General features: G+C 36.8%; 3 protein-coding genes and 1 long non-coding RNA gene across 4 annotated transcripts in view; 3 read left to right on the top strand and 1 right to left on the bottom strand.

The window, feature by feature from the left end:
- The first annotated feature begins 5599 nt into the window (after positions 1-5599).
- On the top strand, positions 5600-6329 carry LOC137389896 (uncharacterized). The gene is made up of 3 exons (XR_010978086.1): positions 5600-5648; positions 5887-5994; positions 6259-6329. It is a non-coding gene; the product is annotated as an uncharacterized lncRNA (long non-coding RNA).
- A 126-nt stretch (positions 6330-6455) lies between these two features.
- LOC137391621 (uncharacterized) lies at positions 6456-10377 on the top strand. Its single transcript, XM_068078138.1, has 4 exons — positions 6456-6594; positions 6885-6989; positions 7166-7211; positions 9569-10377. The coding sequence occupies exons 2-4, from the start codon at positions 6939-6941 to the stop codon at positions 10036-10038; spliced, it is 567 nt and encodes a 188-aa protein (XP_067934239.1). The 5' UTR covers positions 6456-6594; positions 6885-6938; the 3' UTR covers positions 10039-10377.
- Positions 10378-12150: 1773 nt separating this feature from the next.
- On the top strand, positions 12151-26463 carry LOC137391523 (outer dynein arm-docking complex subunit 2-like). Its single transcript, XM_068078025.1, has 17 exons — positions 12151-12198; positions 12552-12796; positions 12902-13077; positions 13239-13455; positions 13639-13885; positions 14329-14445; positions 17104-17279; positions 18355-18432; positions 18829-18982; positions 19712-19858; positions 20533-20742; positions 21189-21533; positions 23721-23936; positions 24537-24718; positions 25074-25188; positions 25295-25483; positions 25952-26463. Exons 2-17 carry the CDS (start codon positions 12570-12572, stop codon positions 26285-26287), a joined length of 3132 nt encoding a protein of 1043 aa, XP_067934126.1. The 5' UTR covers positions 12151-12198; positions 12552-12569; the 3' UTR covers positions 26288-26463.
- Positions 26421-26607, bottom strand: part of LOC137391524 (DNA ligase 1-like) — a 44814-nt gene continuing 44627 nt past the window's right edge. The window contains exon 22 of the mRNA XM_068078026.1: positions 26421-26560. Within this exon, the coding sequence (XP_067934127.1) occupies positions 26483-26560 (78 nt within the window). The 3' untranslated portion in view covers positions 26421-26482. The remainder of the gene's footprint in view (positions 26561-26607) is intronic.

Below are 26607 nucleotides of genomic sequence, written 5' to 3'. Positions count from 1 at the left end.
TTCCCAATGATTTCAGTGTGTTACAGAATTCAGGATTGTTCTTTAGCAGCTTGAAGAAAGTTATCTTCCATTTGGAATAAAATGAGCTTACACTGTCGCATCCACTTAGAGCTTGGAACCTGAGCAGTGCTTTGCATCAATTGGGTGTGAGGACGGTAGACAGACAGCCTATGTTTACATATCTCAACTGCTTCTTACCACAGTAGTAAATGAGTTTCTGCGATGGCAGTTCATCCACTAGAGATAGACAGCTTAGGAAAACATCTGTGTCCTGGCACTTCACTAAAACTTATGAACTGGGTTTGTCTTCCATTATCTTTGCGATATGTGATAACATGCGCCTATCTGCCTCCTCATTATCTGATGTCAAACTATCTATTTGGCTTACAGCGATTGATCCATCAAGGTCGTAGCTAGCCTGTCTTGACAAGCTGTTGTTTTTGCGTAGTTGTCCCCCCGTCGAGCGGCGAGCAACAACAGCTTGTCACAAGACGTACTGCACCTGATGCATCAGCTGCACTTATAAGGAGTTATTCTCTTCCGTCTATGCGGCTTGGTTGCGATGTTATGTCGGTCGCTCCATTGGTAATCATAACGAATTTTGCGCAAAAATTTATGTAGAAAAAATAAGATTATAACGTTTAACCAGCGACCAGTCTCTGCGGTAAACTTTAGTAGAACTTGAGAACTTAGGTAACAACAGCGACTAAACATGTCCTTATTTGTGCGCTCAGTCAGTTTTATTTCTATTTTTGTATCAGTCAGTTTTATTTGTTCTAATGGATTTTATTTTAGGTTTATTTTATTCTTAAGTTTTACTAAAGTTTGTCACAAAAACTGGTCTTTGGTTAAACGTTGTAATCTTGTTTTTTTTCTACATAAATTTTTGCATGAAATCTGTTATGATTACCAATGGAGCGACCGACATAACATCGCGGCCAAGCCGCGTAGACGGAAGAGAACAACTCTATAAGTGCAGCTGATGCATCAGGTGCAGTACGTCTTGTGACAAGCTGTTGTTGCTCGCCGCTCGACGGGGGGACAACTGCGAAAAAACAACAGCTTGTCAAGACAGGCTAGGTCGTAGCCGATCATGTGGCATTCTTGAGAAAAAACTGTTACAAGATCTAATTTCTGCTTCACAGTTGACTTGCTCCATGTATCCTTCAAAAGTTTTACTAGGGCCGTCTTGTTTGAGCCATCTGCTAAAAATTCAGACTATTTTGGCACTGATTTGTTCGGACTAAACACAGCAACCTTCTGCCTTCGTTTCACACTTCTATGATTTCTCTCAACTCTTTTAATGCTGATATCAGGGTATGTGTCACAAACAAAATCTACACGACATATGTGATACACGCTTGCAATACTAACTATCCGTTGCAAAAGCTGACTTGCAACCATGCCAAAAGTTGGAGGAGCTTTCAGGGTCTGAATTTCGGCTATAGCATCAACCACAACAGCGTCAAATACTGGTAGCTGATCACTGAAGGCTCGTGCACCACTGGTAATATGTACTAGTTTGGTGGTTTGAAACGCAAACAGATTTATTCTTGCTGTTATGAGTACTTCATGACTTCACTCATTTTCGCATCCGCCTTCCATGCCTTTTCATGCATCTCATAACTTGCCGCATCCGAATCACCAAGCCCTAGCATCTTTTTCATGTCTGTATGTACAGCTGTTCATTCCAGGTGAGATAGAGTCCAGCGTTGAGAGGCCGATGACTTCCTGGAAAACCCTATGATTCCACCGTGAGACTTTGAGTCTCTTTTAACTGTTTGCTCAATAGATTGATCGCAAGCGATAGAGCTGAATAGACAGTGATGTCGTGATTGATAAGTAAAATACCCCTTCTTCATAAGAGCCTCATATACCTTGCTATGCTATACTTTCAGATTAGTCATCTCTGCATAGTACAGTGTGCCATATCTAGCATAGTTTGTGTGGTCATATGCAAAAAACCAACGAAGGATCATACATGTAATTTATCTATACATTTATGTCTAAATTGTATTCTATAATGTGTCATGTAAACTGCAAAGAGATAGTTTTGCTGCTCACAAAATGGGCAGAAAAAATGAAAATGTTTTCCTTTTCTCCCACCAAAGTACCATCATCGTGGAGTAATCATCATGAATTTGTAAAGTAATAAATATCTAGTCTCATCTCTTCTGCTCTATCACATTCTTTTTGTTTCTTCTCATGTCTTTTCTCAGCTCTTTCCATAATGAGTTTGTTACAATACTTTTTATAACAGGTATAATGACATAACAAGTCTGAACTCTCATAAAAGTTCTCAATGCTTAGCACTTTTTGAGTAATTTCACATTGAATGCTCTCTTCCAATATCAACCATCTGTTTGACTACTGTTTGACCATCTCATATTGAAGTTTAGTCATTCTGACTAGGGTTTCATTTACAGACTGATCAAGACAGAGAAACAAGCAGTCTTGCTGCATCCTTGGCATGGGTTAAGAAATGCTAAGAGTTGAGTCACCTTATCCCAAATAAAGGCATTTATTAATTTTCGAGATTATAAAATAGTGTAGCTTTCGTTGTCTGATATGTAAAGTTTTCGGAGCAAACTTGGAGTTGCCCCCTCCCATTTCAAAGGTGCTTTCCAGCTCAGAAAATGTGCAAACAAATAGGTGTAGAAACATTATAATTGCATTCAGCATAAATTTCTGACAATAAAACATTTCTGTTTGAGTAGCCCACCCTCTGAAGAAAAAAGCTGAAAGATAAGTTTATGTTCCTGCTCTACTATTAAACATAAAATCATTACTGAAGAAATTGCAATCCCTGTAGATTTTTACTCTAATGTCCACCTACACTATACATGCCCAGAAGTATCAAAGATATCATTAACACAAACATAAAAAAACATTCATCTTCTGTGAGAACCCTTAACAATCAACTCACATTTTCCCTAGTCCCACATTTAATCCCTTCCCAACACTTTTTACCCTCAACCTGTTATTAAAACCAAAAGCTCAATAAATAATATAAACTGAGAGTTATCTTCTCATGTATTAAATGAAGATATCGCTCTAATGGCCCATTTGGGGGCGAATGCGATTAATTAAATCGAATTAATTGACTCATTAATTGACCCGTTTTCAAAAAAACTTCGGCTAGTCTAAAAGCTAAGAGACCCCATACATCGCGCTGTCGAACAATTCCTAAATATAATCGACCAAAAACCTTCTCGCCTATATCTTTATTAGAGGGGTCATAACAGCCCAACTTACGTCAAACGATTGCGGAGGAGTTTAGGCTTTCCTATCTGCAGCATGAACCAGTGTCCTATTGCCCAGGGTCAGATCTAAAAAAGATAACGATTTGTGAGTTTCTAGACCGCAGTTCCTAACTCGGTTTGAAAACTGTGTAGCTGTGTTGGCGATCATATGTAATCAGTAGTACCATGGACGTAAGAAAATAGTTTTGTATAGTTTTTAAAAGAAACCTTTGACATCAGTGTTAAACGTCCTGCTCTAGCGGGCAATATTTGTTTCTTTTTTGCATTTCTAATGCGAGCGGCATCGTAGGCCAGCATCGTAGGCCAGCATCGTGCTGCACGCTTGCAGTCAAAACTCTTCTTCTTGTAAATTAAGAATGATTACTGGCATTAAAGAATGGTTACTGGTGTTTTGCTGGTGCTGGAAATGCCTAGATTTAATCTAGATACTAGAAATATAAGGTATATATATAAAAGAGTGATAAAAACATAATACATTGAAAAAATACCAAAAAGGTTTACTGTTCTTAATAAAATGTTACGCTGCTAAAAATAGATCCTAGACAGATGTTTTATAAGCAACTATGTTCTTGATGACAGTTTGTGTGGCAACAGTGTCTTCTAGTGTCACAAGTATCATTCACTCAATCTAGTGCAGAACATGTACCCCAAATGGACATTGCTGTCAGTGAAGAGGGAGTTTTGGCCCTTCTTAATAATCTTAACCATCGTAAGGGTATGGGCCCAGACAACCTTAGTCCTGCCTTGCTCAAGTTTTTGGCTGTTGACATTGCTCCCATTTTAACGCTGATTTTTAAACACTCCCTCAACACAGGGTGTGTGCCACTTGATTGGAAACATGCCAATGTAGTCCCTGTATTCAAGAAAGGTGACAAGAAGGCCCCACTTAACTATAGGCCAATATCACTCACTAGCGTATCATCTAAGGTAATAGAACATATTATTGCTCATAACATAAGAGATTATCTCGATCAGAATAACATCCTAAGTGAAACACAGCATGGTTTTAGAAAAAAGCACAGCTGTGAATCTCAACTTATACACACCATATCAGACTTGGCAAATTTTAATAATCTTAACACTCAAGTGGATGTACTTGTTTTGGATTTTAGTAAAGCGTTTGATACAGTTTCGCATGACAAATTGATCCACAAACTTAGAAGTTATGGCCTAAATGCAAATGTAGTGACTTGGATCCAGCACTGGCTCCTGGACCGCACATTCTGTGTCATAGTTAACGGTAAAACATCTCCACCTACCCAGGTAACATCAGGTGTGCCCCAGGGGTCGGTGCTTGGACCCTTGCTTTTTCTTTTATATATCAATGACCTTCCAGAGTCTCTGAACTGTCCAAAGACATCCATACGTTTATTTGCGGATGATGCCATACTTTTTAGACCAATAGAATGTGCGTCCGACAGCCTTCTGCTACAGGACCAACTGTGCAGAGTGGCTGCATGGGCTGAGTCGTGGCAGCTGAGATTTAATGCTAATAAATGCACATCTACATCTGTGGAACCAGTTAGATTTTCACATATATACAACTATTGCGGTACATCTCTTATATCCTCGCAATCCTTTTTATACTTGGGTATACTTGTTTCTAGCACCCTCAATTTTAATGAACACATAAGTCGCATCATACGTAAGGCTAACGGCACTCTTTTTATGCTTATGCGGACCCTTAAGAAAACATCTCCTAATGTCAAAAGGACAGCATACTATAGTGTGTGTCGTCCACTGCTAGAGTACGCTTCGGAAATCTGGAGTCCACATTTTGATTATAGTATACAAGATTTAGAATCCATTAACCGAAAAGCTTTTAGGTGGGCCAACAATTTAAGAAAATTTGATAGTATATCATCAGAAATGGTGAAAATGGGATGGCAAACACTTGCAGAGAGAAGACGCATCAAGGACGAAAGCACACTGCAAAAAATTTTAAGCCAGGACCTAATGGTCGATTTTAATAGATTTGTAATTAAGAACTCATCCTATTTTACTCGAGGCTCCAATATCAGACACACAATCAATACAAGTGCAATGAAACACTCTTTTTTTAACCGTGCGATGAAATTTTAACATCTGATTCTCTTATATCTAGACCAAGCGATCTTATACTTTTATCCTTCAGACTTAGATAAATAAGTCTATGCTTATTTGTGATCTTATTTTTATGCCTAATGCACCATTTTATTTCTACAGGCCTAGCGGCCACTTGAAATATTTTACAGAGATAGATAGATAGATAGTGCAGTCTGTTAAATTTCTAATTGTAATTTTCCTTCGAAATATTGGATCAAGTTTTAGATTTTATTTTAATTATTTTAGGTGGTAGATGTTGGCATAAAACTGGCGATTTCCAAGTCGAAATCAACAATCAAGGTATGTCTTTCTGAGGTTGTGATCTAAAGTTGATGTGACGTGATGCTGTCAAAGTATCTCTATTTCATTTAATCAGCGGTAAAAGTTCATCATGGGATTAATTTTATCATAATTTTTGCTACATCAACAAAATAAATATTTTATAAACTTATTATGCAACGCTTAACGGAGCAGAAAAGATTTTGCCATATTGTATTATTCGTTAACTTTTTTATCTTTATCAAATGTTTATTTTCAGTTTCATGCTCTACTGATCCATGATAGTCTCACTAACGCATTAGACCAGCCTGCTGACATTATTATAGTACCAAGACATGATTCTGAGCGAAGTCACTACTCCCTAATGGTTAGTATTCTTATGCTGCACTTTTATACTAAAAGACTATGTCAAGATATTAATTTTGAGAACAATTAGTGTTGCATGGCTGTGCATAGTTATTATAATTGTTTTAAAAATTTAAAACAGCACATCTTTTATATAGCATGTAACTTGAATAAGATAACTGTTTTGTAGACACGGAAATACTTGCTCTGCGTGTATCTATAACATGCAACTTGCATTAGCTTGCATAGCTTTATATACAAGTTGTATACGGTACACTGTTTGCAGCTGGTAGATAGGAAACTTTGAAAAATTCATTCTATGGACTCTCTTTCTTACAAAGGACAACAGACCATTAAAAAAAGGTGAGCATGAAATTCTTCACTAGGTTTGTCGGTAAATCTTACAAAAAGCAACAGTTATTGCCTTTGCATTCTAGCATAAATGGTTTAATCCAAAAGCTCACTGTTAGCAACAATATTTACAGGAAGCTTGTTTCTGTTGATGAGAGGTTTGCTGATTATGCTGTGACAGATAGTGAGATGGCGGCTATGCAACAGAAAGATTGTGTAAGCTGTGGACTGTATGTTACCAAGGTGAAGCTGTGGACTGTATGTTATCAAGGTGAGTGACACTCTCATTCGTAGAGGTCTCAAGACTTCAACAATTATCAGTAGGAAACGTCTGGTTGGATTATTTATCTACACATTAACTATTACTAAGGAACCTAGTCCTATTCTGTCAATTTTCACTGTTAACCACAATGTTTTTTCACAAAAATTAGTGTGATTCCTTGTAGGGGGTTATGCAATAATCTTGAACTTTCTAGATATTCGGCACATTTTTGTTGTTGTAAACTTACTAAAGAATAATTCTAAGAATCTCCATTTTTATAATGTTATTAATATTTTCAGCATGCGCAACGATATGTTGAATCGTTTGAGCTAGAAAATAGAAAAGATGGTGATATGTCTTTAAATCCTTCCACATACCGTAAAGAATTATTGGCAAGTATAAAGGTATGTGAAACAATAACTATTCCCAGCAGATTTAGCACATCTGTATATCTTGTATGTAAATAGATGTTAAGATACTTCCTCACTTATTTGGTTTAATTTTCTCAACCTGAACTAACAACTTTTTAACATTTTTGCATTGAATTTCGTTTTTAACCAGTTGTCTTTATTTATGTTAGGAAGATGGTCGAGCATTGGCGGATATCAAGCTCTCTATTGAAGCAGGTAGGTTGAAGATGTAAGTCACATACAGGCTAACAAGTTTTATATTTGTATCATAATAATACATAAAAATTATTTTACTGTGTTCACCAATCTAGAGCATGAGAATACTATTCTGATATCTTTAAATAGTATAGTGTTGGTATCTATGGACATTACCTGCTTTATATATATCTAATGCATGTTCTTAACTCTTTGGCTACGGCGCGCTTACGGCCGGGAAAATACCAGCGTACGGAGGCAATTACTAGGGCGATTTGAGCCTTCGGCATGACTGCATAAAAACTGCAGTAACTTACATCACTATTCTGATAGTTACATAAATGAATATGCATAGGAAAGCTGAGAAATTTCTCTACAAGCTGATATTTTTCTATGCAGATAGCTTGCAAATGCTTTCCAGCAAAAGTCTCAATTTGTTGAAGCTATTAATTTTTTTTATACACCATTTTCAATTGTATTTTCCTAATTGATAAAGGTAATTGGCAATGTTGTATAAATAATACATGCACGGATTCATAGGTTCTCAACAATTTGCAAAAAAAATTGGTCGTCAAAGAGCATTGAAAATGGAGTTATGAGCTCCGATGCATTGCGGGAGCGCCACTTGAAATTCTCAGTGCGTGACCCAAAAGACCAGCGAAAAATGGAGGCCTGACAATGTCGCCTAAACTTCGCTATAACGTACATGCAAATTGGAATAGAGCTATAAATGAATATGCATTTGAAAGCTTAGAAATTTCTCAACAGGCAGCCATTTATTCCCTGTAGATCGTCCCTGCAAAGTTATTCGTCTGTGAATATTTCTATCAACATTGTGATGTGTCAATGTTGCCACCTTTCTATCATAAAACATCGATAACAAATACATTTTTGGAAGCAATAACTCTGTGAAAATGGTTTATGATAAGCATCTGCACGGTGTCATATGTTTGCAAGAGTTTGCAAAGAAACTGGTTGTCCAAGTCATCCTTTCCAAGCCAGCAAGCTTTCATCTATAGATATGAATTTACCAGGCAGTGAAACAGAATATAACCGGTCGCATATCATGGCAAAAAGATCTTCTAACTTGAAAAATCTATTGCTAGCAGGCTGTTCAAAATTGTCAGCAAAATGCGCAGTAGAAAGTAAACTTGCTTCTATTTTTCTTTCTATTTTTAATTTTATTAAAAATCAGCGTAGATAATAAAGGATTGTGGACCAGTAAGACAACAGAGTAGGCTTTTTGAAAATACTTATATGCAAAACTAAATAAATAACTAGCCAAATATCTTTACCATCAACAGGCTCCGAAGCATCGCAATGTTTTTGGAGGCCATGTTTATTCGTTTCGTTAAATATAACATTTATAATGGCCGATGTTATAAAAAGCTTTAAATATTAAAAATACTTACCTGTTTAAAAATTCGAACTTACTCCTGCCAAGCTGTCAGCAAAATGTAATTTTTTTGTTTTAAGTCAGCTCCTCTTTAAAATCCGTAAATACTCCCGGTTTCATCGCCGGCCGTTTCACTCTCACTTTCACAATCCAATTCACCCTGTTGATCTTATTTTTCACTTTCATCGTCTTCCCCACATTTTTCCGACCTGATATCCTCTTCTTCACTTCCAAACCAGTCGATGTCTTTCTCTAAACAAACTTTTTTAGCAGAGCTTGAACAACCGCGTGTGTTCATGATGAATAGATTTCCATAAAAGAACACATCTTTGCAAAGTGTATTGCTTGCACATGCGTATTAGGTATTATTTATAACCTCAAAACAGTATTACAAAGCCGACGGAAATTGATCAAATTACTCATTTTAATGCTGTTTTTTTAATAAATAATATATTTTAAAAAAGGTCTATCGAAGGCCGAATTACAGACGGTTCCCAACCTACGAACGAGTTACGTTCCGAACGATTGTTCGTAAGGTGAATTTGTTCGTAAGTTGCTTCAGTGCTATATTAGTAGGGTAACCAATAAAGTAAAGGCCGGCAAATTCCTTTACAATACATACAGTAAAAATAAAAAAGTTCTTTGCGCACTGGAGATACGTTCACGCACTTATGCGCTGCAACGAACTGGGCAGAGAAAGGTGGATGCTGGATTGGGCTTCTGAGTAGTGCCTATTTCCGCCGCTAATACGTCGGTAATACCGTCGGTATTAGCGGCGGACATACGCGCAGACCTGTTCGTATGTACGGGTTGTTCGTAACTCGAATGTTCGTAAGTAGGGAACCGTCTGTATTTCGAGATCCGTACGCTGAGACAATGCTCGTATTCCGGGCTTTTATGGATTTTGTAAGCAAAGGGTTAACTAGATCAAAACTTTGTGGAGTAGTCTGTAACGTTTTCTATTTATTTATTTGTGTAATAGCCAAGGAAGAATCCACCAGAGAAGGAGCAGTGAAGTGTTTCACGACAACAGAAGATCATGAAGCTACCAACTGGAATGGCAAGGAGCTTACAGAAAACCCTGTGGAATTTCCTGCTGTCTCACTAGATGCTCAGCTTATGTATTATAAAATCAAGTACCTGAAGCGCTATAAAACACACCATACTAGTTATGGTGTATTTAATGTAGTTCCAGCCGAAGATTACGAACATTGTCGACAGGAGCATATATCTGGAACATATTATGGTATTCAGATGGTAAATGAGACCATTTTATATTATCTTAAAGAGAGTAGCTCTGACTATCCGGTCATTAGTCGGCAACTTATTAGACTGAGTCCAGCTGTACTAGAAGCTTACGAGTCATGGTGTAAGAAGTTGACTCCAGATGATGACAATAGTAGGCCATCTCCAGCATATTATGGTATGGAAAAATCCATTACGCATAGCTAAACATATGCTTTCCTGTTATGCTTTCCAATGTACACATGTATGCGGATAACTGGCATATCTTCAATATGTTTTAAAACAAAATTTTATTGTTTGTTCACACTGGACTATTATAGTGTATTACCTTTTATTTGATGCCCTGATCCAGTAGTAACTACTGTTTTATTAACTTTTATGTTGCATACATTTATATAGTTTAGCCATCCTGTATTTCTAGTCAGTTTGTTTGCATTAGTGGAATATGCATCAAGGCAGTGTGTACTCAGCTGTACTCAGTGTGTACTTTTTCTTTACACAATTTTGCAACTTGGTGTATTCAACTTTTTCGATGGTTTTTCTATTTGGTACATATTATATTTCGTTGAGAAATGCTATGTAAATCTAAATAGTATATAACTTTTACATACAACATACAATGATAATACCTTCTCATAACTCTAAGCTTTAGTTTGTATAAAGTCATAAAACTTTTATGTAGCCAGTCTAATACTTGCTCTTCAAGTCCATGAAGTTGAAATAAGATAACTGTTTTGTAGCCAGGCTAATAATTGCTGAAAAGTTAGGTTTTAACATGTATTTAATAGAAATATAACTGTTTTGTAGCTAGGCTAATATTTGCTGAAGTCGGGTTCCAATATGTATTTAATAGAAATATAACTGTTTTGTAGCTAGGCTAATAATTGTTGAAAAGACAAGTTCCAATATGTATTTAATAGAAATGTAACTGTTTTGTAGCTGGGCTAATAATTGCTGAAAAGACAAGTTCCAATATGTATTTAATAGAAATATAACTGTTTTGTAGCTAGGCTAATAATTGCTGAAAAGACAAGTTCCAATATGTATTTAATAGAAATATAACTGTTTTGTAGCTAGGCTAATAATTGCTGAAAAGACAAGTTCCAATATGTATTTAATAGAAATATAACTGTTTTGTAGCTGGGCTAATAATTGCTGAAAATTCAGGTTCTAACATGTATTAAATAGAAATATAACTGTTTTGTAGCTGGGCTAATAATTGCTGAAAAGTCAGGTTCTAACATGTATTTAATAGAAATATAACTGTTTTGTAGCTAGGCTAATAATTGCTGAAAAGTCAGGTTCTAACATGTATTTAATAGAAATATAACTGTTTTGTAGCTAGGCTAATAATTGCTGAAAAGTCAGGTTCTAACATGTATTAAATAGAAATATAACTGTTTTGTAGCTGGGCTAATAATTGCTGAAAAGTCAGGTTCTAACATGTATTTAATAGAAATATAAGTGTTTTGTAGCTGGGCTAATAATTGCTGAAAAGTCAGGTTCTAATATGTATTAAATAGAAATATAACTGTTTTGTAGCTGGGCTAATCATTGCTGAAAAGTCAGGTTCTAACATGTATTTAATAGAAATATAACTGTTTTGTAGCTGGGCTAATCATTGCTGAAAAGTCAGGTTCTAACATGTATTAAATAGAAATATAACTGTTTTGTAGCTGGGCTAATAATTGCTGAAAAGTCAGGTTCTAACATGTATTTAATAGAAATATAACTGTTTTGTAGCTGGGCTAATATTTGCTGAAAAGACAAGTTCCAATATGTATTTAATAGAAATATATCTGTTTTGTAGCTGGGCTAATAATTGCTGAAAAGTCAGTTTCTAACATTTATTTAATAGAAATATTACTGTTTTGTAGCTAGGCTAATCATTGCTGAAAAGTCAGGTTCTAATTTGTATTGTAATTAGAAGGAAAAGTATAACTGTTTTATGGGCAAGCCAAAACTTGCTGTAGTCATCTAAAATAACTGCTTTGCAATGTAGTGCATATATAATAGTTTGTAATAATAATAGTATCAATGTACAAGCCCTATTCAAGAGTATACTAAAAACTATTTACAACAACAGCCTACTACAACTACGCAGTACAACTAGCATTAGCAGTTTTGTAGTTCCGTAGAAACGACCTTGTCAACGTTCAATTATATTGTAGGCGCCAAAATTTATTTTTGTGTACATTCCGCAATCGATTTAGGAATTGCGGCTAGAAACTCACAAATCGTTATCTTTTTTAGATCTGACCATTGCCCAGCAACTGACACGCCAATAGCAGGCTGGTCTCGCGAGATACGTTGTTGCTTAGCGACTGTAACATTTCGTTTCAGACAGGTGCTTGAAGTTTTTACAAGGTTACTTTTACGTATTGGTACTTATCTAAGGTTTGTTCCTGTGTATTTGTCTATACATGCATACTATAGAAACATTAAAAATTACGTTAATCTCTTCAATATTGCACAGTTTTATAAAAACTTTTTGATGCAGGATTTGTTTTTAGCATAAAACGCTGATCGCAGTTTCAATGAACCACCAGACATTTGTGTAATAACAATAGAAAAAGTCGCCGCTTTCGTTTTTTAGATAGTTGTATTAAACTCAATCGTAATTGTGCAAACTTTTTGTCGATGATATGTTTGTTTTAGTATTTGATAATTTGTGCATGCTGAGCATGTACGGTATATAGTCGACTCACATTACTTTGTAGAGGAAACAGTTAATAAAAATGGGCCAGACCATTGCTCGAGCGCGTAAGAGTGCTTCTGCCGCTGATGGAGGTTCAAAGATTGCGTACAATTCTGCCAATGAAACACTACTCAACAAAATCATTAACTGGGCTTCAACATATTCTGGTGCTCATCCAGAAGAATCGAAACTGATGTTCAAATCTCCCATGACATGGCCGTCTTCATTGAAAATTGACGACTTCAGTGGAGGCGCTTTTGAACAAAGGTAAGACTTCTAAAGCGGTAGATCTCAAAACAAAATGCAGATTGTACATAAATCATTAATAAAGAAATGAATTAATAAAAAGTGTCATGGTTCTGGTGTTCATAGAGGAGATGACATGGTATCTACAGAAACAATTGGCACGGACAATCTACCTGTCATAAGGTTTCACAAAGACTCAGATGGATTGTACAAACTGAGTGTGCTTACAATCGCAGATTTAGGTCAAGTTCTAAACATTGCAAAAGACAGACGACTTGAGGAGACACGAGCCTGTTTAGAAGGTGAGTATGCATCACATCATCTTTCCAACAGACGTCATAACATAATGCAAAAGTAACAATTTGATGAAGTGTACCAATTACCAAACGTTTTATATTCGATGAAAGGTTCAAATTCAATAATTGTTTTAGAATGCATTATAACTTCATTCATTTGTTTAAAGCAAACCCGGACCCGCTTTCCCACATAGCTGGTGACAGATTCTCTTCCGTCAGCGGAGAAGATCTTTCAACCTATCGATACATGGAAGAAATAATGAAGTCCCCTCGAGAGCAAGTTGATGAAGAAGCAGAACTAAAAAAGCTCACGTTAAAGCTGGTGATGCATGTTCAGAAGTTTGATTCTGATTTGCTAAAAGAGTTTGCAGAGGCTGTTGCATCGTAAGTACCCGAGTTCAGGGTTAGCTTTTCACAACATAGATACCATGTTTATCTTATCCATTGAAGTGGTTTTAATAGCAGTTATTTTTGTAGGTCTGATTTAATCTATCTAATTGATTGAAGAAATCAACAGTAAGCCTCGTCAAACCGCCTTAGTTTAACCTGTTTTTTTATGTTTTTTAGAGCAAGCCGTTTGACAGCAACTTTAGTGGAGCAAGATGTCAACCTTCTAAAGGAATTCTGTGGTGATGATGAAGACAAACATGTTCTTGAAGATATAGCGTTTACTACCGAGCATAAATTTCAAAATGGCTGCCGGTCACCACCATGGAGACAGATCAATGGAGATATCAGTTACATCGAAGTAAAACCGCATGATGAAGATCCATTCTTTGTAACAGCAAGCACCACGGGATATTTTGTGAACAAGGTAAACCCACATACGAATAAGTTGTGATGCATACTTTTTTTTCTGCTATTTAGTAGACAACTCCGTAAGGCTAAGATTACATTCTTGATAAAGGTCTGGTTACACAAACCAAGGAAATGCATTACCGATGTTTAGTGTAGATATTTTCTGTAGCAAATACACACACCTACGCTACTAAGTGATCAGTCACATTGAAAATTAGATTGACCAATGATTATTGCCGTCAAAAGTATGAAGACCATGACATCCATAAACCAAAATTATATTTCTCAATGGTATTTTTAATGAGCGAAATTAGTAGATTTTTGTCCAATAGCCTGTTGATAAATCTTTGAAGGATGATAAATTGGATCTTTGCTCGATATCCAAACAACCATTATAAAATGAAGGAAGATAGGTCTAACTATAGCATATGTTTCAAGCCGTTGATGCATTATTCACAGGGTTGGATTAAAGAAAAGAATGACCTAGACTACGAGCCAGCGAGTGATGTGAATGCCAACCTTGTTGAGCTTTTAAAGATGAAAAGCGCAAAGTTTGCGGAGCTCATTGTACAACAGGTAAGATCATTCGTTGGGTCTATGGGTTTTTTTGAATATGTGGAATTTTTCCTGCATTCGTGCTTTCTTACCTTTCCCAACCTTTCCAGCCTTCTGTTGTATCATTTACAACAGAGATATTGTAACTCCAGTAAACTACACACATATTCTGTTTGTAATAGCAGAAGTTGTATATTTCTCATACCGTTACAGAGTGCTCAAGTCTTTGTGTAGCTGCAGTTGTTGTATAGCGAGAAATCTTCGCTAACCGTTGTGAGTGGATTGAAGCTAACCATGTTTCCACTTCAAGTTTCTTGATTACATAGTTGCATGTCTGCTTTCACCCTTCCCTTCTACTAACCCTTCATCACTAGTACTCAGGCTATGGTGAGTTCCTGTAATTATTATGCATACAAATTGCTGCGGATGTACATCAAAATGCTGAGTGTCTATCGCTAACTGTATTTGAATGTGATCTTAAAATGGGTGCTGGTTTTAAAATAATGCTGCTGTCACCATAACTGAGTGTCAATTTTCTGTAAGTTATAGTACAGATCTTCTATCATCATCATACCTCTTCATCCATCTCTCTTTTAGCCTTGGGATCTTCTGTCCAACCTTAAAAATAAGAAGCAAAAGAGCTGGAAAACTAATAACAAACCTCAAACGGTTAACGGAAGGAGAAAATAAGAGCCTTGCCCATGTGCCATGACTCGACCAGTTTTACTGGACATATGCATATGAAAGTATTTTGTGAAAAAGATAATATGGAATATTTTTTTAAAAGAAAATACTGTGAAAGTGCCATGCTCTTGAAGCACTTAGCGATTCACGCTGGCATCTCGATATTTGGCACCTGACCAGCGATATCACGAAACAGCTTTATTGAAATGACAAAAGTTGGCAATGAAAGCTACTCTGCGAACTGGGCATGGCACTTATTTTTCTTTTTCGTTTCTGAGCAGGTTGTAAAACAAACGTTTGGTTCGTCCATTCAAATTTACAAGAGGCTGTGACATGCCTATTAACAAACATTGTTTGCATTTAATGTATTTTTGACAGTTACCTACGTCATAAGATTGATGATATTTATTTCATTATATGAATAGAACTCGTTAGAAACCCCTATATAAAAGACACATGTTGTTTAGGTTGGTACTCCAAAAGACGAGTTAACCCGTATGTATTCTTGTTGACAAAGTAATAGAGTTGTCTCTCCAATACTATAAAACATTTCTACAAAGGGTAATGAATTACAATATCTGCATATCGTTTGTAGAGTAATTATTGGTAAAATTTGTCTTTCATGTCATTGGTAATAGTTTGTTTGCTGTCAACTTTCAAAGTAATAGCAAATGCTGACAAGCGTTGGATTTTGAGGTACATATTTCGATGCAGAGGTTAATAAAGGATTGTTGTGGTTTTCAACTGTTCTCGACCTTTTAATTAAGTTCAGTAACTTTTGTAACACAAAGGCTGATCAGGCATTAGAAAGGTGATCAAGTTCACTTTGATGGTGAAGACAACTCCGTATATTCTAGCTTAATCAAATAACACAAATACTCAAAACTATCTTTCTGCATTTAGAAATCATACTTTAACCTAGCTTAAGTTGCTATGAATCGCACTATATTACCAGCCTATTTACTCTCTATTGATTACAATTCCAAACATTTTCGGTTTTTTAGGCTTTTGGCAGTAGGTAATAGAGTACAGAACATAAAACTACATGTCATTTAAATTCTTGTATTCAACTCTTTCTAACCGTGCCAATATTACTAATATATAATAATAAAAATAATAATATAATATCAAGAACAAATTGCAAATTCTATTGCAGCTTTATGAATGAGTAAAAGTTTCTATTGGAAAAATGGAATGCCCGATACCGATATCATCGGCATTGGTACCCTCACACATCGTTTACGTTACGATATTATTAGTACTGGTACTGATATCGTATAAAACTTTAACTTAACGAACATCTCATCATGTAATGAACCAGCAAAAGACACATGCAATATTTATGCTGTTTGTAGTTGTTCAACAGAGGTAATGCACGGTTACCGCTAGATACAATTTAAACAAATCACAATGTATAGAATAGCCATCAATAGGTCAATGTAAAAGCGCATTAAATCTATTCTTTATAGTTTTCCTTGTTGACTCCCATTAAGGTTAAGATTAGTTGGTCAGCAGTCATTCGTAGCCTAGAGTGTCAGTAAATAGCCTGGCCTTGGTACGGCAGCTCGCTATAGGATATTGTGGTGAGTGAAACGGCTTCTTGTATATGTTCTCATTACCGAAAATTAGAATTCTGTTCTCCAGAATCTTGTCATCAAGTCGAAGTTATCAGAGTTTTGAAGTTCTACTGTGTGGACAAAAGTAGAATCTCATTCTAGCTGGTTAATTATATATATAGTATTATTAGAGTTATATATTATTATTATAATTTTAATATATAATAAATAATGCTGAATCAATAATCAGTAGTGCTACTTAGGCGCTAATTACTACTATTATGATGCACTGACATTAGTAATTCTCATTGACATCTCGTCTTGTTATAAACTTAAACGTCAGTTTAAATCGTGTCAAGCGTCCCTAAGGAAAAGGTAGGTATGAAATAGTACAAGGTTGAGCTTGCGATAGACCGATGTAGTAATGAAACTTCTGCAGGATCTGTCCATGCAAGAGGCGAGTAAAGAAGACACTCAAGAAAAGGACGCAGAAAGAGAGAAGGAACTAGAACAACGACGTCGTGAAGAAGAGCAGCAGAGAAGCAAAGGTCGTAAAGACCATAAGAAGCACTTGGAGCCCACATTAACGTGGATAGCTGACGAAAAGGAGGACAGGTGAGGGTTTCGTGCGTGTGAGTCAGTGTGGGTAAAATTCCATATGCTACAACTTAAGGAGAAGCAGAGCTATGCCTCATGATAGACAGAAAGATAGATGTCGACTTTATTATCACTGGTCAAATATGACCATGAGACAAAAACAAATAATAGTAGAGTAAATTATGTGTATTGAGAGAAAAAGCTTTTTCTGCATAGCGTTGTTTTATAACGCAAAATGGCAAGGTTTTGGTGTCTGGTAAAAGGTGTAGTGGTTTTTTAAGGAGGTAGGAATGTACCGGGTGTTCAGGCAGATTGGAGATACGATTTGAGTATTTTAAACAGCAAATATCTAAGAACACATTTAGTGTAGCTATTATAATAATAACAGCTGATAATAGCAAAAGTTATTATCAGCTGGTCTTCTGTTTGTTTGTCTAAATGGATGGCTATCGCAAATAGGTGGGACAACTCCAGCTAAAATAAAAAACAAATTTACAGCTGTATTTTCTGGGAATCGATGAATCAATCTGTGTTTGTTGATTTATGATTAGCCAACGCAATTTTGTCATAAATACTTCCTTTATAATCTACATTAATCTTTGAGTGTAACACTGTAACTAATCTTTGTGTGTAACACTGTAATTAATCTTTGAGTGTAACACTGTAATTAATCTTTGAGTGTAACACTGTAACTAATCTTTGAGTGTAACACTGTAATTAATCTTTGAGTGTAACTCTGTAATTAATCTTTGAGTGTAACACTGTAACTAATCTTTGAGTGTAACACTGTAACTAATCTTTGAGTGTAACACTGTAATTAATCTTTGAGTGTAACACTGTAACTAATCTTTGAGTGTAACACTAATTAATCTTTGAGTGTAACACTGTAACTAATCTTTGAGTGTAACACTGTAATTAATCTTTGAGTGTAACACTGTAACTAATATTTGAGTGTAACACTGTAACTAATCTTTGAGTGTAACACTGTAATTAATCTTTGAGTGAAACACTGTAACTAATATTTGAGTGTAACACTGTAACTAATCTTTGAGTGTAACACTGTAATTAATAAGACTGTAACTAATCTTTGAAGGAGAAGGAAAGCTCATATGAAGGAGGAAGAGAAGAAGAGTCCCAAAACCAAGCACCAAAAAGCGAGGATGGAGTCGAGGTATGTAAATCCATAAAGTCATTAAGGACAACAAACAGGTCTAAAGCATGACAAGTCACTGTCGAGCATTGTTGAAAGCGACGTGACTCAGCGCTGAGGGGTGATATGGCCGGTCAGCAGACGGCTTGTTCTCATTTAGCGAGAAGAGACTCGCCTGTGAGTGGTCTCACCACGCTGCTCTCCGCTTCCAAACCATCTCATTATCCTTTTCATATTTTAAATGTTGGTATAAGGCGACTGAAGAAGTCAGTAGAAGCCGGCAGCGCCCCTCATGTGTTGCCAACAGCGACATCGCCTAAGCACCGCAAGTATGACTAACACAGCCTGAGATTTGCTCATCGTATTTAAACTAATCGTTAGTTAGTTGTTTAAAGGATTGAACTGAAAATCTTGCAGAGGTAAATCAAAGACGCCGTATGAGGAAGATTCATTTAGCGAGAGCTCATCTGAATCAGAGGAGGAAGAGGAAGTGCTTGAGAGACGACAGGAAAGCAGCTCTGATTTGCCGTCAGATTACTGGCAGATACAGAAACTTGTCAAGTATCTGAAGGTAAATGAGATTTCATCTGTTTAGCGCAAAATAAGTATTCTAGTTAACTGTCGGAAATGTTGCAAGGTTCACAAATAATATTCTATATATAATTGGGATTTTTGTATGATTGTAAGCTTGTTCATGACCTCACCCTCTCTTTAACTTGTGAAAAAGCAATTACATAATATATCACATAATATATTTACACAAAAACAAGCTTTCATAGCTTTCTGCTGCACCCTTGCTATAAGTTCCCTTGGAAGATTGGCATTATGTAAGCCAGCCGGAAGAAAGCATACTTTTTGAGGGTTGTAGAATTTGGGTTCAATCCCTATGCGTTGCTGCTCTTTTTATTCCACTAAGCATTGCAGTATGTGAACCAATTAAAAATTGATTAACTAAATTATTAGTTGCAAATTTTACCAAAACAACTGTTATTTTAGCACACTAGTGATAGTTTGTAGTGCATTAGCATTAATGCGTAGTGGTCTAGGACTAATGCATAGTGCACTAGCAATAATTCATAGTGTACTAGCAGTAACTCGTACCGCCTTTTTAGTAAAACATAGTGCATTAGTATTAATATGTAGTGCGCTAGCTGTACTGCATAGTGCGCTAACATTCACTTGTGATGCACTAATAGTAGTGCGTAGTGCACCAACTGTAGCATATAACACTACTGTAGTAGCAAGTAGAGTTACTAATAAAAGTGCAAAGTAAAAACTGAATACTCTTTTCAAACTACAGGGAGGAAATCAGACAGCCACCATCATAGCTCTCTGCGCCATGAGAGATTTCAACCTGAGCCAGGAGACAATACAAATGGCAATTAGAGATGTGGGCGGCCTTGAAGTACTCATAAACCTTTTAGACACGGAAGATATTAAATGCAAGGTATTGCTCTTTTCGTATCTGATTAATCATTTCTTGACAATTCTGACTCCCTGCTTTACGAACCTAAACATCTCCACGATTGAAATCCATGGTTTATGCACCTGAGTTAGTGCCAAATAAAATGTTTGCATGCTTCCTAGAGGTTATCAGTCTGCAATACACGATTACAGCATGAAAATCTGCTTAGGTCCAGTATAGACGTATTAACATACATTGTTCAAAACCATATATTCTATTAAATACTGGACTTACCTCGACAAGTCAATACTTTGTCAAAATTTGTATCCTTGTTGATCCACCATCCAAGTTCGTTTTATATTTACAAAAATCACTCCCGATAAAAGCATGGCTTTAAAATATAAAACAGTCGCTTTACAAGCTCACCAGAAGTTTCTTGTTGAACGATTTTTTGTGTGAAGCATCCATGATAGGCTGAAAACCACGGTAACAGTTTGAGGAGCAATTGCTGAAACAATTGCTGAAGTCTGGCATTTCCAAAATTCATTTACTCAAGTTCATTCCATCTTTTTGTTAGCATAAAGAGGCCAACTATACTTCCTTCCCAGTCATTACTTTTCTTCCTTTGATAACCGTTTGGCCCCCTGTATTCTTAAGGCGGTTATAGTCCTTGATATTGCTGTTCAGTGACACATTGCTGTGTTATTCTTTTTCAGATTGGTTCACTTAACATTCTCAAGTACATCTCAAAGAATGCACAGATTAGAAGAGCAATCGCTGACCTCGGGGGACTGCAAACAATGGTGAAGATTCTAAGAGACCCCAACAAAGAGCTCAAAGCTTTGGCAGCCGAGACTATTGCTAATGTGGCTAAATTTAGGCGAGCGAGGCGCACGGTGCGGCAGCATGGCGGAATTAAAAAGCTTGTAAGTTTGTAAAGCTAACTCATATTTGTATTTTGAAGTTTGAAATCACATTCACTATTACCAAACAGTTCCCTTGGTTCACCATGAAGGTAATAAAGTTTCACGCGGTGAAACCAGTGTTCTCTTATCGTGTAGTTTCATTTGCCATTGAGAATTTGGAGTCGAGCATTTTTCAGCTATCTTAAAGGGATGTAAATTTAGCAATAGGTATCAAATTTCAATTAACATACTAGGTGTAACATGACTAACAAGTAGAAACGCTAGACATCAATGCTATATTAGCCATAGATGCTCCCCTAGACATAGAAGCTGCATAGACACAGATGCTACACTAGACATGGTGGGTACATCACATATAGTTGCTACATTGAACGCGAACGTTACTTTATACAAAGATGCTAGGCTATAAAGCTTTTAGTGAATCAGAAGTCATGCGTCTATTGCAGGTTGGCTTGCTAGACTGTGCACCTCTCAACTCTATGAGCACACCCGAGCACAATAAGGATGTGGAGGTAGCAAAGTGTGGTGCGATGGCCCTGTGGAGCTGCAGTAAGAGCACCAAGAATAAGAAGGCAATGAGGAAGGCAGGAGCCATCCCGTTGCTTGCTCGGCTGCTCAAGTCCGTTCACGAAAGTATGCTGATACCTGTTGTTGGGACGCTTCAAGAATGCGCCTCAGAGCCAAGCTATCGTCTGGCCATAAGAACTGAGGGAATGGTTGAGGACCTTGTAGCAAACCTCAAATCAGAAAACCCTGAGCTACAGATGCACTGCGCCAGTGCTATTTTCAAGGTGGGTATTGCAACTTGACTATACACTTACTAAAATATTTCCAAGTATAATGGTGTCTAGAGGTGATGTAAGAACCAAATCGATTCCAAACTAATTGAAATATTAATGACAGATTAGTTGAAACATTAGACTAAGTTTTTTTGCTTATTTTTTGGTGTAACAAAGTTGATAAATTTTTATGATGACATGAGTTTACCTGAATCACTTCAGAGAAAACAGTTCCGACAAGCGATAGAGCGACTGTCTGTCACGAGTCACGCCGTAAAGTTGCACCATTATTATATTTGACTATTAATTGTGCAAGTAGTGCGGACTCAATAGTCATCAAGGGATGTGTGATTGTGGAGCAGTTGCAGTAGTCATCAAAGTATGGGTGATTGTTGGGAAGTTGTAGTAGTCATCAAGGGGTGTGTGATTGTTGGGAAGTTGCAGTAGTCATCAAGGGATAGGTGATTGTGGGGCAGTTGTAGTAGTCATCAAGGGATGTGTGATTGTGGGGCAGTTGCAGTAGTCATCAAAGTATGTGTGATTGTTGGGCTGTTGTAGTAGTCATCAAGTGATGTGTGTGATTATGGGGCAGTTGCAGTAGGCATCAAAGGATATGTGATTGTTGGGCAGTTGTAGTAGTCATCAAGGGATGTGTGATTGTGGGGTAGGTACAGTAGTCATCAAGTGATTGTTGGAAAATTTCAGTAGTCATCAAGTTGCTGACAGCAAACTATTCATTATTTTTAGCGCATTTAAATAGATGGCAGTAAAAGACTTACACCTTTCATTACATTGATGAAACAGCATAGTAGATGATGAGCTCCTAGTTATATTATCAGTGAACAGGATCTTAACACATACTAGAACATAAGGCACCCCCCTTTGAATAAACTTTCACTATCCTCAACTATAGCAGATTCCTCTCCTCTACTATCCTTAAAGTACAATGGTGATAGTAACTATGGGACCACCTAGTTTCCTCTCCTCTACTATCCTTAAAGTACAATGGTGATAGTAACTATGGGACTACCTAGTTCCCTCTCCTCTACTATCCTTAAAGTACAATGGTGATAGTAACTATGGGACCACCTAGTTCCCTCTCCTCTACTATTCTTAAAGTACAATGGTGATAGTAACTATGAGACCACCTAGTTCCCTCTCCTCTACTATCCTTAAAGTACAATGGTGATAGTAACTATGGGACTACCTAGTTCCCTCTCCTCTACTATCCTTAAAGTACAATGGTGATAGTAACTATGGGACCACCTAGTTCCCTCTACTATCCTTAAAGTACAATGGTGATAGTAACTATGGGACCACCTAGTTCCCTCTCCTCTACTATCCTTAAAGTACAGTGGTGATAGTAACTATGGGACCACCTAGTTCCCTCTCCTCTACTATCCTTAAAGTACAATAGTGATAGTAACTATGAGACCACCTAGTTCCCTCTCCTCTACTATCCTTAAAGTACAATGGTGATAGTAACTATGGGACCACCTAGTTCCCTCTACTATCCTTAAAGTACAATGGTGATAGTAACTATGGGACTACCTAAAAGTTTTTTCCTGTTCTATGTTATTTATGGCATAAACTCATTTTATTTATTATCTCAGACCATACATACTATTCATATTTGAGAATCAAGTTTTGTTGACACTCTTTCTGCCTCCAGAAGTATTTTCAAGAAATATCATCAGTTTATTGGGCACCCATTTTACCCTATTATGTGAGATTGACTATAAGGGCTGGCCAACTAAATATTGAGACACTACAGAGACCACCAATTTACTCTCATATAGTCACATGTTCAAATCCAGGTTGAATTTGGACAATTTAGTCAACAAATATAAACTTAGTTTTTGTTGGATTTTTTAACATAATGCCCAGATACAGCTATGCTACTCTAAACCTCGGCCAAAAAGCAAATATTAGTTAATATTTAATAGAATTCATGTATGGAACATCTTTAGTTTTCCATTAATGTGCATATTACTAAAATTCAACTAATAAATACTAAGCAAATTATGAATTAATAACAAATAACGTGTTTATTTTAAGCAGTTCCAAAATTTCTATCACCGCTGTAGTAAAATTTGTCATTGAAATAATCAACTTGAGAGGGTTTAGTCGGTGGCAAGTGGTTCATATATAAATTAGCTGATGAAGTCGTGTACCTTCAACTGCGGCTGACTATTACAGTGCGCGGAGGAGAAGGAAACAAGAGATCTAGTAAAGAAATATGGAGGGTTACATCCCATGGTCAACCTGCTCAACAATGTTGATAATAAAGAGCTCTTAGCCGCAGCAACAGGTGCCATCTGGAAATGCGCAATCAGCGCTGAAAATGTCCAAAAATTCCAAGAGTTGAAAGCTATTGATCTCTTGGTAAACCTTCTTAATGATCAGCCCGAAGAGGTGAGATTTCAGAAATGGATATTAAATTCCATGGTTAACAGTTCAAATACACAGAGTTATAACAACACTAGTTGACCTTGTTCTACTTGCATATCTTTCAGCACAGAGAGGATGTAGACTGGAAAGTAAGTGTGCCATATGATAAATGTGTTTATCTTTTTATTATTATAATTATTTTTGGAGTGAATAATCATAGTTGTCATCGTGATTGTCTTCAGATGTAAATCATAGTTCTACGTTTTCTTCTGATGTAAATCATGCTATTGAAAGGCTAGTAAAGATTTCAGTATTAGCCTGTTGTGCCAGATAATACCGCCATCTTGGTGGGCACTCAATATCAGCCGATGTAACGCTTTGTATAGTCGAGATTGCATAATTGTAGAGAACTCTTGCTAAGCATTTTATTTGGTTTATAAGTTGCCTTCACATCACAATGCTCACATTTCTATTCTTCTCAACCATAGATATATAAACCTTTATATATCTATGTTCTCAACAATGCACAAGCCTTGGCAAGTTGTTACAGGTGTTTCACAATGCACACTCACTCAGTGGCTGCGTAATGTGTTATAGACGTTGAATTATAGCCTTTGTGTTAAGGTATTGGTGAATGTGGTTGGGGCGCTTGGCGAGTGCGCCAAAGATCCTCCAAACAGAGCACAGATTAGAAAAGCTGGAGGTATATCTCCTCTAGTACAGTTACTCACAGGAACAAACCAAGCTTTACTGATCAACGTTACTCGTGCGGTTGGACAGTGCGCGGAGGAACCTGATAACATGGCGTAAGTAAATTTACTTGGTTTCTAGTAATAAAAATTCACCTCGGATGAAAAAACACATCGGAGTAATCTGTAACATGTCTAAAAATACTGAACTGAGTAAATATTTCGAAACTTAAAAAGAATATTGCTAATTATGATTAATAATCAATTGTGTAGCACAGCATGAACAGGTTATTGCCATGTGCTTACGGAAGTGGTTCCAACGCTCACATTTGTAACTAGTCCAACATATGTGTGTCAGACCAATGCTGTGCTGAATATGTTGAAACAACCTCTATTAGGAAGTTTTTGTGTAGCTTCCTTACTTATTGGTGTTAAAGCAAACTTGATGTCAATGAATCAATTTGTGTTACAGTATTATCGACAGACTAGATGGAGTGAGATTACTCTGGTCCCTTCTGAAAAACCAGAACACAGAGGTCCAAGCAAGTGCGGCCTGGGCCATCTGTCCATGCATAGAAAACGCCAAAGTAAGGAATCAAAGAATTTACCATTACAATTCTGAAAAGATTTTAGTATGTTGTAGTATAAAGACCAGAAATTTTTTAACAGCATGCTATGAAACATCTGCTTTAGGATGCTGGTGAAATGGTTCGTTCTTTCGTGGGAGGTCTGGAGCTCATTGTGAGCTTGCTTAAGTCAGAGGACCAGGAAGTGCTGGCAAGTGTATGTGCTGCGATAGCAAACATAGCGAAAGATGAAGAGAACTTGGCAGTCATAACAGATCATGGTGTAGTGCCAATGTTAGCAAAACTCACCAACACAGTAAGCAAACTTACATACTATTGAATGATTATGTGACATATATGTCCAGGTGACCAATAGCAATAGAAGAGACTTGATGGTAAAAAAAAGCCAGTCTGCTTAGTGTGGAGCAACTTAATTATTGACAAAAGCACTAGTTAAGTAGATTCCTCGTATAACTGTTTTATCTCAAATATCGTCGAGGTAAAGCCACAAATTTGTGTTAAAAGTTAATAAAATATATAGATAATATATCTAAGCGAATACCGTTGCTAAAAAACGGACATATCAACTCACTGCTGCAAAATTGTAAAATCATTAATGCAGAAATAAAAACCAACAATGTTTACCACTAGACAGACAACAGTAAGCACCGGACATTCTCCCCATATTTTCTCTGTTACAAAGTTCTTAGCTCTGCAATTGTATCCTGTTTATGAAACTGCAAATATGTAAACGTTGAAGTATACGAGAGAGCGAATTTTGTAGACGGATGATCGACTACGGAGACATCTAGCAGAGGCGATAGCTCGCTGCTGCAGCTGGGGTAACAATAGAGTGTCATTTGGCAATGAAAAAGCTGTCGCACCCCTCGTCTACTACCTCAAGTCAAAAGATAAACAGGTACACAGATCGACAGCCAGGGCGCTCTTCCAGCTTTCTAAGGACCCTGACAATTGCATAACGATGCATGAAGCTGGTGTGGTGAAGCCCCTCATGGAGATGGTTGGGTCAGCGGACACAGTACTCCAAGAGGCAGCTGCGGGCTGCATCAGCAACATTAGACGTCTCGCATTGGCCAATGAAAAAGCAAAGTTTTCATAATAGACAGGCCAATTTATTTCCAGTGGGTGCCATTTAAAAAACTGTACAAATAGACTCATTAAAAGGATATATAAGGACAATATATAAATAACAGTATGAAATGCAATTGGTCATACAAAGTATTGTTGTAATTTGAGATTTTATAATACACTATATGCAGCGATGCCCATCTCCTACATCATGGTGTGTGTTGGTTCAATAGAAATCCTCTGGCTCTCCGGTCACCTTCTCCTGATTCTGTATTTGATCCTGATTTCTGTACATCTCAGCAACCTATGCAACCACAAAACCTCTCCAGCTATTTAATAAAACAAACAGAG

The sequence above is a fragment of the Watersipora subatra genome, chromosome 3, assembly GCF_963576615.1.
Source record: "Watersipora subatra chromosome 3, tzWatSuba1.1, whole genome shotgun sequence".
In the NCBI taxonomy this organism is placed as follows: Eukaryota; Metazoa; Bryozoa; class Gymnolaemata; order Cheilostomatida; family Watersiporidae; genus Watersipora; species Watersipora subatra.
This window is presented reverse-complemented; position numbering and strand designations above follow the sequence as displayed.